The sequence below is a fragment of the Hippocampus zosterae genome, chromosome 5, assembly GCF_025434085.1.
Source record: "Hippocampus zosterae strain Florida chromosome 5, ASM2543408v3, whole genome shotgun sequence".
NCBI classification, from domain to species: domain Eukaryota; kingdom Metazoa; phylum Chordata; class Actinopteri; order Syngnathiformes; family Syngnathidae; genus Hippocampus; species Hippocampus zosterae.
In genome coordinates, this window is record NC_067455.1 from 18,704,069 (window position 1) to 18,720,554 (window position 16,486).

At 40.0% G+C, this 16,486-nt stretch overlaps 1 protein-coding gene across 4 annotated transcripts in view; it reads right to left on the bottom strand.

Annotated features, from left to right (window-relative positions):
* LOC127601436 (intermembrane lipid transfer protein VPS13B-like) overlaps positions 1 to 16,486 on the bottom strand; it is a 344,543-nt gene that overhangs the window by 278,360 nt on the left and 49,697 nt on the right. For all 4 annotated transcript variants that reach the window (XM_052066676.1, XM_052066675.1, XM_052066677.1 and 1 more), the window contains 4 exons: positions 14,173 to 14,358; positions 11,349 to 11,518; positions 10,413 to 10,607; positions 7,492 to 7,616 (listed from right to left, as the gene is read on the bottom strand). In XM_052066676.1, the coding sequence (XP_051922636.1) occupies positions 7,492 to 7,616; positions 10,413 to 10,607; positions 11,349 to 11,518; positions 14,173 to 14,358 (676 nt within the window). The remainder of the gene's footprint in view (positions 1 to 7,491; positions 7,617 to 10,412; positions 10,608 to 11,348; positions 11,519 to 14,172; positions 14,359 to 16,486) is intronic.

Sequence of the window (16,486 nt, forward strand, 5' to 3'; positions counted from 1 at the left end):
ATGTATGTATGTACAAAACTTTTGTCGAGGGAGCAAATTTTCTCAGGGTGTGGGGGCATAATAGGCTGCAAGCCAGTGACAATTTTTTTCTCCAATAAATTGTATAAAAGACATTGTGTAATCACAGGGTTGATATCATCTGTATTGCAAAAGCAAAAACATCCTATTTTGGAAACATAATGCATCCCTATAAAAGGTTTCAGGTCTGGTACTTCATTACATAGCCAATTAATGGCAGTGACTGCTAGGCAAAAATCACGTGGGCTTAAGGCAATCGTGACATGCAGGTGACAAACCTAACACCACTGGATCTGAGTGAGTGTGGAATTAAGAGGATGCGGCGGCTAGATTTCGAGTCATTTTTAAAGGGTTTGCTGTTCCTCAACCTTGTGTCAAACTTGTTCCATGTGTGCATTTCTCAGTCATAACTAAACTAAGAAACAGTAGAGTGAAACTCACTCCCTCCTTTCTCCCCATAACTCCTTGTCTCTCTTACACACACGCGCGCACACACACACACACACAAACCATCTGGAGCACCCTTGACCTAACACACATGCAAACACACACACATTCTCAGGAGAGAGCTTCATTACACAGGGATTACCAAAAGAAATGTTTTAATCAAGTTGTGCAGACAGCTGCGGATCGCAGGGCGAGAAAATGGCAATGACGTGGTTCATCAGGCGTTAAAGGAGAACATATCAAGAGGCCTGCGTATGAGCGTGTGTGTAGCTTCCTGCCGCTGTCTACCATGTCCAGCTGTGGTGGACGTGTGGGTCATTATTAGGATAAGAATTACGGTCTCAGACATATTTTCAAGTTTTACTCACAGCAGTTGTAAATCATGTCACGGTGAAACACAGCAGAGTGATGTTGTTTAGTATTATTCTGGGGCAGAAGACGGAAAAGGGAAATATGGACTATGAAGCAGCAAAAATTGGATAGACTTGTTGATGGGAAGCAGTGGAGCTGCACCGAAGTCTGAGGAATTGCAGGGAGGAGAGGAAAGTGGAATGCACACCACAGTGATAATCCATTCAAAGTTGATAATCCATCCACCCTTCCCCATTTCCCACTGTTTTCCCTCCCTCAAGCTTCAGTTCCTCAGATGACTGATTCAGGCATTAAGCGAGTTTCAGTCAACGGAAAACATCAACACCTGCTCTTCATTTCACCCTATGGTTTGCAGCTTCAACAAAAACATCTTACTCTACGATTTGAATTGAATAAATACTCCTGGGAGGAGAAGACGCTGACTTTTCAACATCTTGCATAGCATACCGATCACAGTGAGCTGGAGTTATCAATCATTGTTGACTTCAGCTACCAGATGACAACTGAATAACAACGGCGAGATGATTATTTCCAGTATATGATGTCCGTCAACTCGGCAGACGGAATAAACTCTGAGAGTGATGACGCCGTCTTGCTGCAGGGCGTAGTACACCCAGAGAGTTACACGTGTCAACCACATTTACATTGATAACCAATTGAAAGAAAGAAAACGTCACTACACAATGGGACAAAATGCGATCGCCTCTGTATTGCCTGAAAACGTATCTTTGATCTCGCTAAAAGTTTACAATGCAGTGTAGTCCATTTTGAAGTGTCAATTAAATCAATATTAAATCAGATGCCATTGCAGGTTTGAATGGACCACTTGTGGGGACAATTCAATTTCTGAATTACAAAATGGATAGCAATCACAAGTTGCCTTTTATTTTCTTTTCTTTATTCCAACTTGCAAAAAAATTACAAAATTCCACTTACAAATGTATTGAATTAATTTTTCAATGACTGGCGATTTTAATTTGCCTGTGGACAACATCTCAGAGTAGACAATTTTTAAACCTTTTAAACTGTTTGGATTATAAAAAAGTCTCCCAGCCGACTCACAACAGTGGACACACCCTAGGCCTGATCGAAACTTAGGGCAAGTCCATTTGTGTGTCCTCTGTTGTTATCCTGGCTGTGTATATTTTAACATGACCAATTTTAATAATCAGGAACCCCCGGGTAGAACAGTGAAGAAACTCTACCTAACTTCTAAAGTGGCTGCAAATTTTATCAAGATCTTAAAGAGCACTGCTGCTGATATGTTACCTGCACCCTGTGATTTTATTGTTGATAATTTTATCAGGAATTTAAAATCAACACTATCTTCGGTGGCTTTACTTTCAACTAAAACTATAAAAATAAAGACTGTACCCCCGTGGAGAAAGGATGTTATTAAGAGGTCAAAAAGACAATGCAGGAGTGCAGAGTGGAGGGGGAGAAAAATAAACTAACAGTTCACCATGATATATTACGTGAACAACTCAAATCTTACAATAAAACAGTCAAACAGGCAAGAACATCTTATTTTTCTAATCTCATCACAGTTAATAAAAACAGTCCCAGCATTCTTCTCTCCGCCTTTGAACTTTAAAAAAAAGTTCCCACAGACACCAAGTCCTCTCTGTGAGGACTTTGCGGACCACTTCTGAAGTAAAATCGATGACATAAAATCCTGACTTTTATCACCTCAAAATCAAAGTTTCAATAAACTTGGACAGTAATTTTTACCGGAGGAAACACTGGAAAGTTTTGCGCTGGTTGATGCAAGGACACTTGGTTGAATTTTCTCCCAGGTAAATCCAACAACCTGCCTTCTAGATCCGCTGGGAGGCGTGGCAGCCGTCAGTCAGCATGGATTCGCTCACCTTGGGTGCTTTTTTTCCTCATATGGTTTCTCTGTGCCTTGCCATGTCTTTTTTTAATATCAGGGTCGTCTGTGTGTGTGTGTGTGTGCGTGTGCGTGTGCGTGTGCGTGTGCGTGTGCGTGTGCGTGTGCGTGTGCGTGTGCGTGTGTGTGTGTGTGTGCGTGTGTGTGTGTGTGTGTGTGTGCACGCGCGTGCGTGTGTGTGTGTGTGCGTGTGTTTTGGGGGGTTCTCTTTTTATGTTGTAAATTTCAAGTTTTAATTGCACACCACTGAGTTCCATTTTTATGAACAAAAAGTTTTATATGAATAAAGTTTGAATGGTAGACAAGTAGACAGACAGACACACACGCACACACACACGCACATAGTATAGTTGCTAAACATGACAAGTCAGCATGGCGTTGACCTCCTTGTTCTTGGGTTCACCTGGACATACAGACCAGGAGCTGCTCGCCTTAACTATGAACAGAAGTAATGAGGCATTACAATCACACCACAAGGCTCATGCCTCAGATGCCTCAAGCAGCCTTCATAAATCACCACATGAGCTAATCTAGAGTCTAGACTACTGGTCCAGACATAGTAATGGACTTTTCAACTTCACATAAAACAATCCTTCAAGTTGTGTTAAAAACTGAATCAACTACTGACAATGTAATAAGAGTTACAGCAAGAATTAGGTACCAAGTGAAAATAAACTCTTTTCGTACAGAAACGTTAACAGGGTAAATGAACTTTTTGTGGCTATACAACATACACCTGTAATGCCACATGGTCTAAGAAATTATCCCCTCTGAAATAGCTGAGCGAGAAACAGGGGCTGTTAAAAGTGCCACATAAAAGCTGACACGGGCCTGAATTATAGTCTGCAAAGCCACCAGCCACACTAAGGTTGCGCAGGTTTTGTTGGTCAGTTGGGCTGGCGGGCCCCAGACTTGGCCTGCCTCCATGTGCTGATGCTTTCAGTTGGCCCTGCATATTGCATGGCATGAGTGTGTGTGGGGGAGGTGGGGGGGGGGGGCTCTCGCGTAGATCAATGCAGGTGGCACTTCTAACACCACTTCTAAGTTCCACATCCCGCAACAATCCCTACTTTTTATAGCACTGATCTTATCTGGGATTAAGGGTTTAAGAGCCTGAACAATTAAAACTGAGCATGGGTGAAGTTGGGAGCTCCAATTGTAGAGAGGTGTATGCGAGTCTAAGTATACTGCTCGTGGCCTTCTGTTGCAAACCAGTCACTGAAATAACTTGAAATTGAGTAAGAATGCATTTTGACAGGCCAAAAATCTTCTGGGAGAATGTCTTTAAAACAAGATGCCTTGTATTTTCAGACATAAAATAAAGCATACCAAGAAAAAGCTGTTCCCTACTGTGAAACATGGTGGATACCTAAAACAACCAAACGGGCTATTCTGAAGTGGCCTTCTATGAGCTCCGACCTAAAGGTGATTGAACTTGTGTGTAAGGAGTTGAAACATGGAGTCCAGAGAAGGTCAGATCGCATCAGAGACAGCTGGAGTAGGAGCTGGAGGTGAACAAGTCTCAATGAGAGTTACTTCAATCGGTTGGTTGTAAAAGCATCAGTTGTTTGCGTGATAAGAATTCAAATGATGAACCGATTTTCATCAGTTTATCAACCATTTCATGATTGTCACTAGTCAGTGTCAAATTCATTCAGCGACCGATGGTTTTTTTCTTTAGTAGAAGTGTCCGAACAATATTTCCATGTACACAGTGCGATACTCTAATTCAATGTCATTTCACAAAATAGCGGCCGAAGTCACTAAAATGAATGCATTTTTCTTGCCAGCAGAGAGATGTTATGCTGTTAATGGTTTCAACATTGAATGTGTTAAAAATGAATTGTCCTTGCAAATAGAAGACAACAAACTACTGTCTTTCATCTTAACATACTGAGCCAACATTATAAAGCCACATTATGCTGAAATTGATAGTTGCCATGCTCCTGATCCCATTCCATGACTCAACACTTCAAGAACGCTGATCCTGTACTCAGGGAACCCAAATTGCAAAAAGTTAGCTAACCTTCACCTCTGCTCAGATACTTTGGTGGAGAACCTGACTGTGCGCTGGATTCACGTTTACTGTTTAACAACTGCTAATACTATCTGTTAAATATTAGCAGAAGCAATTCACACAGTGTTCCACTATGCCACTCAAATTAAATGTGTTATGGTGAGAAGGAAAAAAAATGACTTCAGGTTGGTTAAGGTATCCAGGGTTTAGCCGATCGGAACACTTTCAGTCAAGAATCGTTTGATGATTCAAAAAAAGAAAATAAAAGCTGGCACTAGTGCAGGTTTATTTTCCTCCATTCTGCATAATTTCCAAATCCCCCCCCAACCCTCCAAATTCACAAGGTCACTCTGCAATTGCTAACAAGCACTGCAGTCCAATTACCTTAGAAACATCGCTTATCTGAAGGGATCCATGATCTGATAGAAGAAATCATGCCCAGCTAAGGCCAAGGGTGGCAGACAAAGGATGTCAGAGCAATGTACTTTCCCCACTGAAAGTCCCAGGCTGCCCACTGTGCGAGGCAAGAGCCTTTGTGGTGAGACCAAAAGCAACATGAGGACCAAAAGTAAACTCACAGGAAAGGAGCTGTACTTGAACAGATGCTCAGTGGTTATCCACATTGCATGTACTGAATAAATTCATTTTCTTTTGGGTTATCATTTGCATTTATGCCAGGGGTCTCCAAGATGTTGACCCTTCGCTCCGGATCACGTGCATCATTGATGGGAAATTGGGATTTCCTAGGAAGGTTGTATAGGTGATTGTTAGAACATGAACACTTGCAGAGATGTATAGGGATGTTGCACAGTCATGTGTAGCTACCTTCCTAAATAATTATTGATCATTATTGTGGGGAAATAACATGATCAGTGTCGTCACATGGATGATAACATCTAATTAAATGTAATCTGAGCAAATTTGGTATTTCAGAAGTACTGCTAGCCCTTCACATTAATTAGTATATAAGAAGCAGATCTCAGTTTCAAAAAGGTTGCTAACCCAAATCTAACCAATGAAAAACTAATCAAAAACATGGATGAGTGTGCCATTCATGAATGAATGAAACAGAGACGTTGTTGCACGGGTCCAGCATGTTGAAAATGCAAGAAAGAAAAAGTGAAATATCACAAGGTTGCTGCTCTTTTGAACCGAGGCCCTGTCAAATCAGCTCACCATCATTCTTACAGGCACACACTGTCAGTTTGCGTTAATTAGATAGAGATGAGGCACCTGAGACAGAAAAGGTAAAACTTAAGTCAAAGTATACTTGAAAGATCTAAAAGTCTAAAGGCACAAGAACACCGTGTCTATTAATCACTTGAAGGAGGTAGACATGCAGCGGGCGCTTGTCATTGTTATTTCTAAGGGCTGGTCCCAGATCCAAAAACTAAATCCAGCCCAGTATGATCTGTGAGGTTTTCTTAAAAGAGAAACACAATGTGAAAAATAACATGCGTTTCAAATCTGAATCCACTATTTGATCTAGGCAGGGCAGAAAAGGCGCACTTGGAGATCAAACAAGTAACTACAAGTTATTGAGAACAGAGATGTAAAACAGTCTTGACAAAGACTTCCTCATACACAAGACGACATGGTGGAGTTCTCGTTTCCTGTGTGACCTGTTCTCAAGCGTGCACATGCGACAATTGTCTGGAAAAGACGTCAAGAAAAGTTCCAATCATCTGCAGCCCTTTGACAGGGGCTCAGTAATTGATTCCCAAATCAGGCACTTGACTGCAAGTTTTGAGTAAAAGTGCAGAGGCTGTAGTGCGCTTTGTCGCAATGGTTCTCTGGATGTTTCTACAATGGATAAATGAGGTCCTGATTATACCAATATTTCCGCGCATGTCATCTACTCCAATCATATTCAGTGGGCTTTGTTATGATTTAGACCAGTGGTTCTTAACACGGGTTCGATCGAACCCAAGGTGTTCGGTGAATCAGTCTCAAGGGTTCGACGGAGCCTCTGCCATGGAGGTTAAGACACTCAACATGTCAATTAGTTATGACACGCCCGCTGGCTGGTTCATTTTGTGCACAATTTAAAAAAACTCTATACTTAAACTAATTGGGGGGGGGGGGGATTTGTGTCTTGGAATTTGTAAAAAAAAAAAATCTTATTTTTATTTTTCACTAATGAAGACTTTGGTGAATATGCATATGAACTGGTTGGCTTCCGTACCACTAACAAGGTTAAGAACCACTGATTTAGACGGATGAAAAGAGCACATAAAATGTATATACATTCACACTTATTTGACACAAAATCATAGATTACAACAAAGATCAAGGAGGTGATTTTTGTATCTGCTTTAGAAAGAAAAACACGGAAATAAGTTAAATTTGCTTTTTTTTCTTGCACTCTTTACTCAGTTAAAAGAAGTTCTACTGTTACTGACTCACACAACAAATTGCATAGCAGGCGGTCCGCTGTATATGACGGTCCCGGCGCACGTAGGTCCAATGTACGTAAGGCAGACAATGAACTACTTTGCATCGTGGCTTGACAATGCCATCAAACAGCACAAGTTAAGCAAAGTGATGCCACACGTTCGTTTGTTTTTACATTTATGACCTTGAAGTGTTTTTTACAGAAATATTGACTGCTACGATTTAACAAGTTTCTCTCTCCCTCTCTGTGCCTCCCCATTTTTGCAATCCACCTGTATATTCTGCAACTGTTACATTTTGGTGGTTTTAAAATATCTAAAAATGAATACAAGTTGTCACTCCAGGTACTCACCAGCATGCAGGCTTCTGGATCATCTTCCCATAAATTGCTGTGCTACAGGATGGAATAACAGGGATGAGAGGAAGGAACCCGCCTGTAGCGTCTTGGCATGTCATGCCTGCCTGGAACCCAAACACCTTGAGAAAAGGACAAACATGCTAGCAGATGTGCTTTAAGTCGGTAAGATGACACATGTGCATTGTTGCAATGTTATACCTATTTCTCAATAAGGTTATGTTATTTGAAATTCAACCCAACTCTGGCTCATCGTAGAACCTTTATTGGCCTGCAAAAGCAGCATTATTTTAAAATACATGTTGTGCTTTGGGAGATAACAGCGGCCATTAATTTAATATTCTAAAACACATATCAATGCACACCCTATGTCTGCCTCCGCAATGCGCTTTTGGCTTGTTTAATTGTTCCATAAGAAAAAGTGGCTTTGTTGGTGCGAACTAACTGGAACGAGCCAAAAAGGGGACAACTTAACTGCTTTGTATGTTTTTTTGTTTGTTCTTTTTTTTTGTTTTTTGCAAAAGAGACCTGCTTTGACTCTTGTGGTTGTATTAGCAATGAAAAGCAGGAGGGGATTTTTTTTTTAATCCAATAAAAACAAAAATCACCGAATGATTTTGAGTGAGTCAACTTTTGACACTGTGGAGGAAGTTGTCATTGTTTTGATATTGGTTAAAAGTCAAGAAATGTTTGATAAGAGCGAATTAAGAAGAATGTGCAGGCCATCATTTAAAATGGATGCATTGATGGCAATTTTCACTGCATTGTCTAAATTGTTGTTTATTGGTACATTATTACAGCTTGGACATTTGATCAACGGAAGTGTGAGAAGAATTTGGTTTCCAGTCAAATAGTTTGTGTATATTGATTGAACTTTGAAAAGTCGAACATGATCAGAGGGTGTTCTGTGTTTTAAGAGTCTAATTTTAAGCAATTTAATGCTGTAATTCGTGTTTTTTCGTTTTGTTTTTGGGGGGATTTTTTTGTGCATGCAAGAGTTTTAAATGCCGAGTGCATCGGTTAATTCTAATGCTACCATAAAAAAGTCTTGGTAGGAGGACATTCCAGAAAAGAGATAAAACCAAAATAATGACACAGCATGACACAATATATCCATCTTGTTTTCTGTTGTTTCCTTTTAACACAGACTACAACTTTGGAAACCTCACTGCTTTTTTCCCCTGGAAAATACATCCCATGAGGCTCCCTTCTCATGCTCATTTTAGTTATTTTCAAAAACTGCGGGTGTGGGACAATGGCTTACCACCACCATCAAAACAGACACCTAAACTCTGACAACCAGTCTCCATAAAACAAAGATTAAGATAAGCCTTAGTTTATACCCAAGGCAAGTCACTTCCTGAAATGGGTGAGATGTGGCCAGACTGACCTCAACCAAGTCATGGTCCCACTCTCAAAATACAGAAGTGGTATTTGACTGCTAATTTGCAGAATTGGCAGATGTTCATTGGCTGTTCAGTTACAGGCATCCTCATTCACTGACCAGTTGATTGTTAACCCTTCAGTGACCCTATGATAAGGACAAACAGCATCACATCCAGCAAACATCCTCCCTTAAACATTTCCAGGCCATTCAGGCCAGAGTGGAGTATCCCAAGAAAAGAAAACCTATTTTAACTAATAAGAAAACAAGATGAACATAATAGCGCTAGCTTTCCACAAGGTGTAATTATTCACGTTTGCCAAAGCTATTAAAAGATATAAGATATACAATTTATGTAGGTAACCAAGATAAATTCAGTGACAAAAGCAGTCAAATTTAACAGAGGTTTCCTTTTGGAATGGTTTGCTGTACACAGTGTCTGTGTGTGAGTCATGCTGTTTCTCATTGAATAAACAATCGTTCTTGTAATGGTAAATAAATGGTAGTCTGCATACTTCTAAAACTACAGCCCCATTAATTAAAGTACTTTTACAAGATGTCGTGTGCCGCACTGTCCAAGGTTCGTCACGGATGACATGTCTCTCTGTGCATCCAATCGTAAGAGCAAGCCAGGTCAAAAACCAAAAATGGAGTGTTGAATTTATTCAATTTTATATGGATTTCATCAAGTGGATGCACAAAATAAGATCACCTTGGTCCAGATACATTTTATCAGTATATGCATAGCGTACTGAAAAATTTTACCTGGATTGAGATCATTTTATTTTGTGCAACCACCTGACGAAATTAGTAAATTCAGCAAAACCTTATTTGTATGACTTAAAAATAAATCCTAAATACCCTCACCAAAGTAGTACTCTGTTGTGCAATTAGAGCCATTTGTGGAATAAAGAAGAGAATTGGTAAAAGTCAGACCTCTGCCAAGGAGGTGGACAAAATAGCAATGAGTAGATCGCATTACGCGACATCTGGGAATATAAAATTGTCAGTGAACACAAACATGTTATTGAACATACATGCCAAACTAACTAATTAAATTTTAAAGCCAACACACCAACATGAGAAGGTCATAGTGCCAGCAATAATAGTGGTCTTAGCATCACATTGATCACCTAAGAGGGACCAGAGCAGGACTGGTACTCATCAGGAAGCTCACAGTGCTAAGATTTTTATGACCAGGTGGAAAAAGGTCATCAAGGTCAGTAAAGGGTCATTTGCACCATAACAGAGTGGAAGTGTGACTATTTAGTTAATGGACTATAGACATTGAAGGAGTGTCTATTAAAACAAAAAATCTGGTGTAAAAAGACTGTCTTGAACATTTTCAATCAGATCTGGTGGACCTTTTTTAAATAACGTTATTTTTGGAGATATAACCTTTTAGTCGTTCAAAATCATTCCAGTGGATAATGAATCACATCTTATATTCATGAAAAGGACACCTGTTCTTTACCACAGTGAACCGGTGAAATGGATCGGAACCAGTTAAACAATTTTAAATTGTCTCATTTACCTTGAGGTAAAAATGCGCGTAGCAGTGATGTAGGAGGTTGTCAGGAGGCTGGTTCAGAGAACTAACAGTGCTGACCAACTCCAGTGCATACATCGGCACCGAATAATCAACATTCACTCTCTCCACCTGAAACTGAACAACTGGTAGGGGGCGCACTGGCTGAAATGCTGATATGTTGACCAGTCCTGGTGTAGCCTTGGAAAATGAAAATGGAGGGGAAGAACAATGCAAATGTGAGTATCCAGATTGCAAATATTGCTTATTCAGTGTTTTCCTCAGCTGTCTTCGTGTAACCCTGGTTACAGTTTCCAAAAAGGAAGACATACAAAATTACACACAAGTACAGTATGTGTGTGTGCGTGTGTGTGCACACTGCAAAACATTTCAAGCGTGTTTTACTTGCAAATTTAAGTTCAAAAGCTGCCTTGAAAATAGAAATTAGCTCATATAGAGCATTTTTTTCAACTTAAAAGTTGAAGTTCTTCAAGTCATTATGACTAATTTTCAAGTTCAAAATGTTGTTTTACAAATGGTGACAGTTGATTTCACTTTTAACCACGAGTTGCATCAACTTTAAAGGTTAAAACTGAATTCTGTTGCCATATATTTATATTTATTCACTGAATTTGAGATATATCGATAAATGTAGACAACACATTGCTTGAGCAACATTGCTGTGTTGCACATGTGCAAAAGAACCCGCAGAGTGGGTGTGGGCAGTCATTTCAAGACTTTTTGGCCCAAATAACTGAGATTGGATAATTGACACCTGATGATTTCTCGAGGCACAGTAATGTGCCACGGCACACTGGTTGGGAATCACTGCTCTACCTAGCCAAAATTAGATAACCTTTTTCTCTGTCCAAATATGAATGTAGCCAACTGTATAAAATCTAACATGAATAACAAATGTCTTGGATATATGTTTCCACTCACCTTGCCCCCCTTGATGACAGGCATCAGCATCTGAAGAAGGTTGAATTCAGCCATAGAAACTGTGACTGAGACTTGGAGGAGTGTGAGACAAGTGAGTCTGGTGGGGATAAATTCCTCTAATCTTGAAATCTCTTCTGGAGTTACAGGACAACAACTCTCCTCCACCATTTCTGCAAACATTACAAAATCTGTAACTCATACGAGCAATAATAACAGAAGTCAACAAGTGTTAAACTTTTTTTTTAATCCAAGAGGCACGTTAATTTCTGGAGATTCTTTTTTGTGGTGATTCCAAATCTTCTTTCTTTTCTTAAGTACATAAGGTTTCCTCGATAATAATAATATAATGATTAAATACAATCATATAATATGTAATGTAATTTTTTGATATTTATTAATTAAGAGTTATGTTCAGCACAATTTTTTTTGAAAGATCATAGCTATAAAATACAATGCATGGGAAAATCCGTACTACACAAACCAAAAATCAAAAAATGGAAATCTCTCACAAACCTGATTAGCTTAAAACAAACAAACAAAAAGAACATGGTTTAAATCAGCATCAAAAATACTTTTAGGGACACCTAAAGCCATCTCCATTAAAATTTGATATTGACCAGTGTAAATGAAAAAACAACTTTACTGCTTATATACAGTATTGCGAGGTTGCAATGAAGAATATAATAATATACCGGTAAATAATAATAAAATGAGAGCAAGCGCAGTGGCAGCTTCGACGTCACTTCCACTTATGCCGCAGCATGTCGAGACCGCTGCCTCATGGATGTCTCAGTCGACTGACTTTGCATTTCCTTGTTCTCTCGGAATATGTCGCAATTCCATTAGACTTGCTGCCACTTCTCATTCCACGGCCTCGTACGTGTTTATAAACAGCTTCTTTACGTTTGTATGCATTTATCAACAACTTCTTTCTGTTAGTGCTCAATATATACTAATAAAATCTAGAAATGCATACAACCAAATATCTGCTGCAGTCAATTTATAAAATAGTTTCTCCTTTGTCCCTTGCCGGACTGTGTACACTGTTTTCCTGTATGGTTTGACATACCTGTATGTATTCCTATATGTGAGCGTGTGTGTGTGTGTGTGTGTGTATATATTTAAAAAAAAATTGAGGGGGGGGGGGGGTGAAGCAAACATCGAATAAGTTGTGCTGTCCATGTGATCATCAGGTGTAACAACCAAGCATGATGGCCATTGTTCAACATTCAGAAGTAAAACCACGGTGCTCGATTAGTTAGTACATCGGCCTCACAGTGCAGAGGTGCAAGTTTCGGCTCTGGCTGCCTTCCTGTTTGGGATTTGCATGTTCTACCCGTGCCTACATAGCTTTTCTCCGGGGACTCCGGTTTCCTCCTACATTACAAAAACATGCATGTGAGACTAATGGAACACTCTAAATTGTCCCTCGTGAGTGTGAGCATGAATGGTTGTTTGTCTATGTGTGCGCTGCGATTGGCTGGCAACCAGTTCAGGGTGTCCCCCGCCTACTGTCTGAAGACAGCTTTCGGCTGCTTTGGCCAGGCACCAAGCACTTCAATAATAAAACAATGATCACGGCATTCAACGATCGTTTGCAAATTAAGGGCTGAGTGAACTACCTTTATTTTCTTCATAGCACAGTGCAGGAAGGTTTGATTTAAGCATACTGTATACCTGGTTTTTAACAAGTTTATTTTGGGCTCTCATGTCACACCCCTGGATCATGTTTCCTGAGAATCATCCCATTTACAGTATCTCACAACGCACAGCTATGGGTAAACCTATTGGCAGCTCATCAGAAAAAAATTCACCCAAAAAATGGTCACAATAAAAGTGGCAGGGTTCAAAGACTGGGAAAACATGGGAAAAAGTGAAGCATTGTAAATAATTTCTTCACCAGAAGTGATATGAGATTTGCTCAGGCCCAAATGTTAGCAAAAGAAAAAAAAGGGGGTGGGGGGGGGGGAACTACATATTTGTGTGTGTGTTTGTTGTGTTTATCTGCTATTGATGGAGCAGGCTACTTCCAGCTCCATGGAGGACAGTGTAGAATGCTACAAAGTGACACAAATTGGTTTGGCAAGTGTTAACTTTAGATTAATTAATATGACGAAGGAGATGCATTTTTTTATTCATTTACCAGTATTTATTAATGTATTTATTTATATGGAAGTATGTTTAATTTGGGGATTTAACTTTGAGCTAAGAAGAGGAGAAGAGGCCCAAAATGGCTGAGATCAGCGACACATATGGGGAAAGTGAAAGAAATATGTGGCACCAGTCATAAGACTTAGTGACAACCCAATCTTGTATTATTAATCGCAGATTGTAAGTCAAACCTACAGATTTTATCATTTCACTATAATGTGAAATATTGCTTTTGATATCTCTCACACACATACACACACACACACACACACACACACACACACACACACACACACTCACACACACACTCACACACACTCACACACACTCACACACACACTCACACACACACTCTCCATATTCTTTCACAACACCGCAGGGATGAACTCAATAGTGCTGCAGAGCTGATCACTACAGAGGTGTTAGGCTCAACCTCCCTTACATGGTCCAAAAGCCCACGGCTTTTATGTACCGTACATCAACGAGGTGAAAGATCGGTAGTGCCAGGAAATAACAATGCGAAGAATATATTGTCATGTGCAAACTTGTGTAATTTTTGACAACCAGCTGAATGGAGGAGTAATAGAATCCAGAGAGTAGAAACAACTCTTAATTCTAGTTGTAAACTCCAAAAAAAAACAACAAAGCAAGTGTAGACACGGTGATACCTTACCTTGCTGCAGTTTGCAGTAAGGTTCATACTCGTGGTCCATGGCACAGGCGACCATTTTAAGTATACGATGGACAGCGCTACTGTGCAGTTTGATGTCTAAAGGTCCCACCACAAGTCTCTTGATGGATGCTTCTTGAATAGTTGGCAGTACCTCTTCCACATTCACCGCAGAGAAGTCCTGAGTATCTACCAAGAGAAAAATGCATTATGTACCCCAAAAAGTTTAGATACACTACATTGCCGCATTTGGTAAATTCTTTGCTTCCGACTTATAAAAATAGTAGATAATGCTCACTATGACTATGTCACAGTATGAAAAGAGAGGTCAATCAAGGCCTGAGTTGTGGACATATGTGAATTTGACTGGCACGTGGGAGCTCTGACTTCAAGCAAACCAAATACCTGTGGGATAACATAATAAACACCTTGATCTGGCAGTAATTGAAATTTTAAAACATCAGTGTCAAACTCCAGGCCCATGGGCCAGATCCTCCACATTTTATTCAGCCTACAAAAGCAATCTACAATGTTTCCATTATTTCTTATTAGTTGTTTGTTTTTAACTTAAACTCAACCTATTTATAGAGCCCTTTCAAAGAATAAAACAAACAAAAACCTGTAAATAATAAATATTGAACATAAAACAGTAAGTAATAGTAATCAACCAAATTGACCTCTTAAAAAACAAACGAAAGCAGTGCCTCCTCTATAGACCAAACAGTCACAGTCCTTGTTTTGGTCACCTGCTGTTTCGCCAGCAAAAAAAATGATAATCATCAAATGCAGTGGCAATTGCGTAATATGGTTGGCTGGGTATTTGAATACACAGAAAGAACAGATAGGGTCGAGTCTATGAACAAACAGTGCAGCTAAGCGTATGGCTAGCAGCCCGCCACAACTAGCAAAATGGTTTTAGCGGACCTCATCATCTCTTAGCGGAACTCATCATCAATCATTTGAAATAACCTCACCCAAATGTGAATACCAGTGCAATGTAAAAAATAAAGAATTAGGGCTGTGCAGATGCAAATTCTACCAGCATTTAAACAGGCTCTACGGGGGCCTCACGGACAAAGACTGGGTTTCATACTAAAACATCAAATTCAGTCGCATCCACCAAAAAATAAAAAATAAATTCCAGATGCATTTACAGTCAAACCTCGGTTTTCAAACGTCTCGGTTCTCAACCAATTCGGTTTTCGACAAAATATTTTGAGTTTTTTTAATGCCTCGGATGACAAACGAATTTCGGTTCTCGAAAAAACTGAGCGCACTTGAATGCACCACTTGACTCCTCTCGCCTTTCTTACACAAGGAAATGATGCTTCCACGGGTAGACGAGGAAGTGAAGGTTCCTCGTGTCGCTTTCCATTGAGAGCAGACGTGTTCAATAAACTTTTTTTTTAAGAGTGTGGTTTCGGTTTTCGAACAATTCGGTTTTCAAACAGCCTTCTGGAACGGATTATGGACGAAAACCGAGGTTTGACTGGATTTGCACGTACACATGAATCCAACCACATTCCTTTCATACATCTCAATCGATGCAGAAGAGTTCGAGTACCAGACTCGTCCTCTCCATGACCCTATATATGTGTATGCAAATTAATATGAACAGGGTTTGTAGGTGGGAATGATCAAGCTGCGTGATCAAACCATGAGTCACAAACAAAAATAGAGGAAATTAAAAAAATGTGAGCTGGAGATGCTTTCAACCAAAGTTGAGGCCCAAAAAAACTATTATTTGTGGCATGCTGTTCTCAGGAGTCAACAGCAAGCTAAGCGATGAACATCTTTCCGTATACTGTATGTTGCCCACTGCCAATAGTGACTGAATGTCCATGTATCAGTTTGTGATCTGCGGCAGTTTAAATTTAACACAAGGTCTGTACGCACGTCCTCGGCATTGGAAATATTTCCGCGCAGATCCACTGCTTACATAAGATGGCTTTTTGAATGCGCTTGTTGAAGGGGCCTGATTTTGAGATTGATCAGATCATTAGCCCTGGGCATCATGTGATTTGCACGACAATTCTCTAAAGGTTATCTGTGAATTTCCGCCTACGTTTATATCCACACATTCAGATAAAATCAACTGTGCGTTAAATGTTCATCTGAATATCCAATGTGCATTTTTGCACATTAATGAGAGTTTCCCAGCTGATGATTCATTCATTCATTCATCTTCCTAACCGCTTGATCCTCACTAGGGTCGCGGGGGGTGCTGGAGCCTATCCCAGCTGTCTCCGGGCAGTAGGCGGGGGACACCCTGAATCGGTTGCCAGCCAATCGCAGGGCACACAGAGACGAACAACCA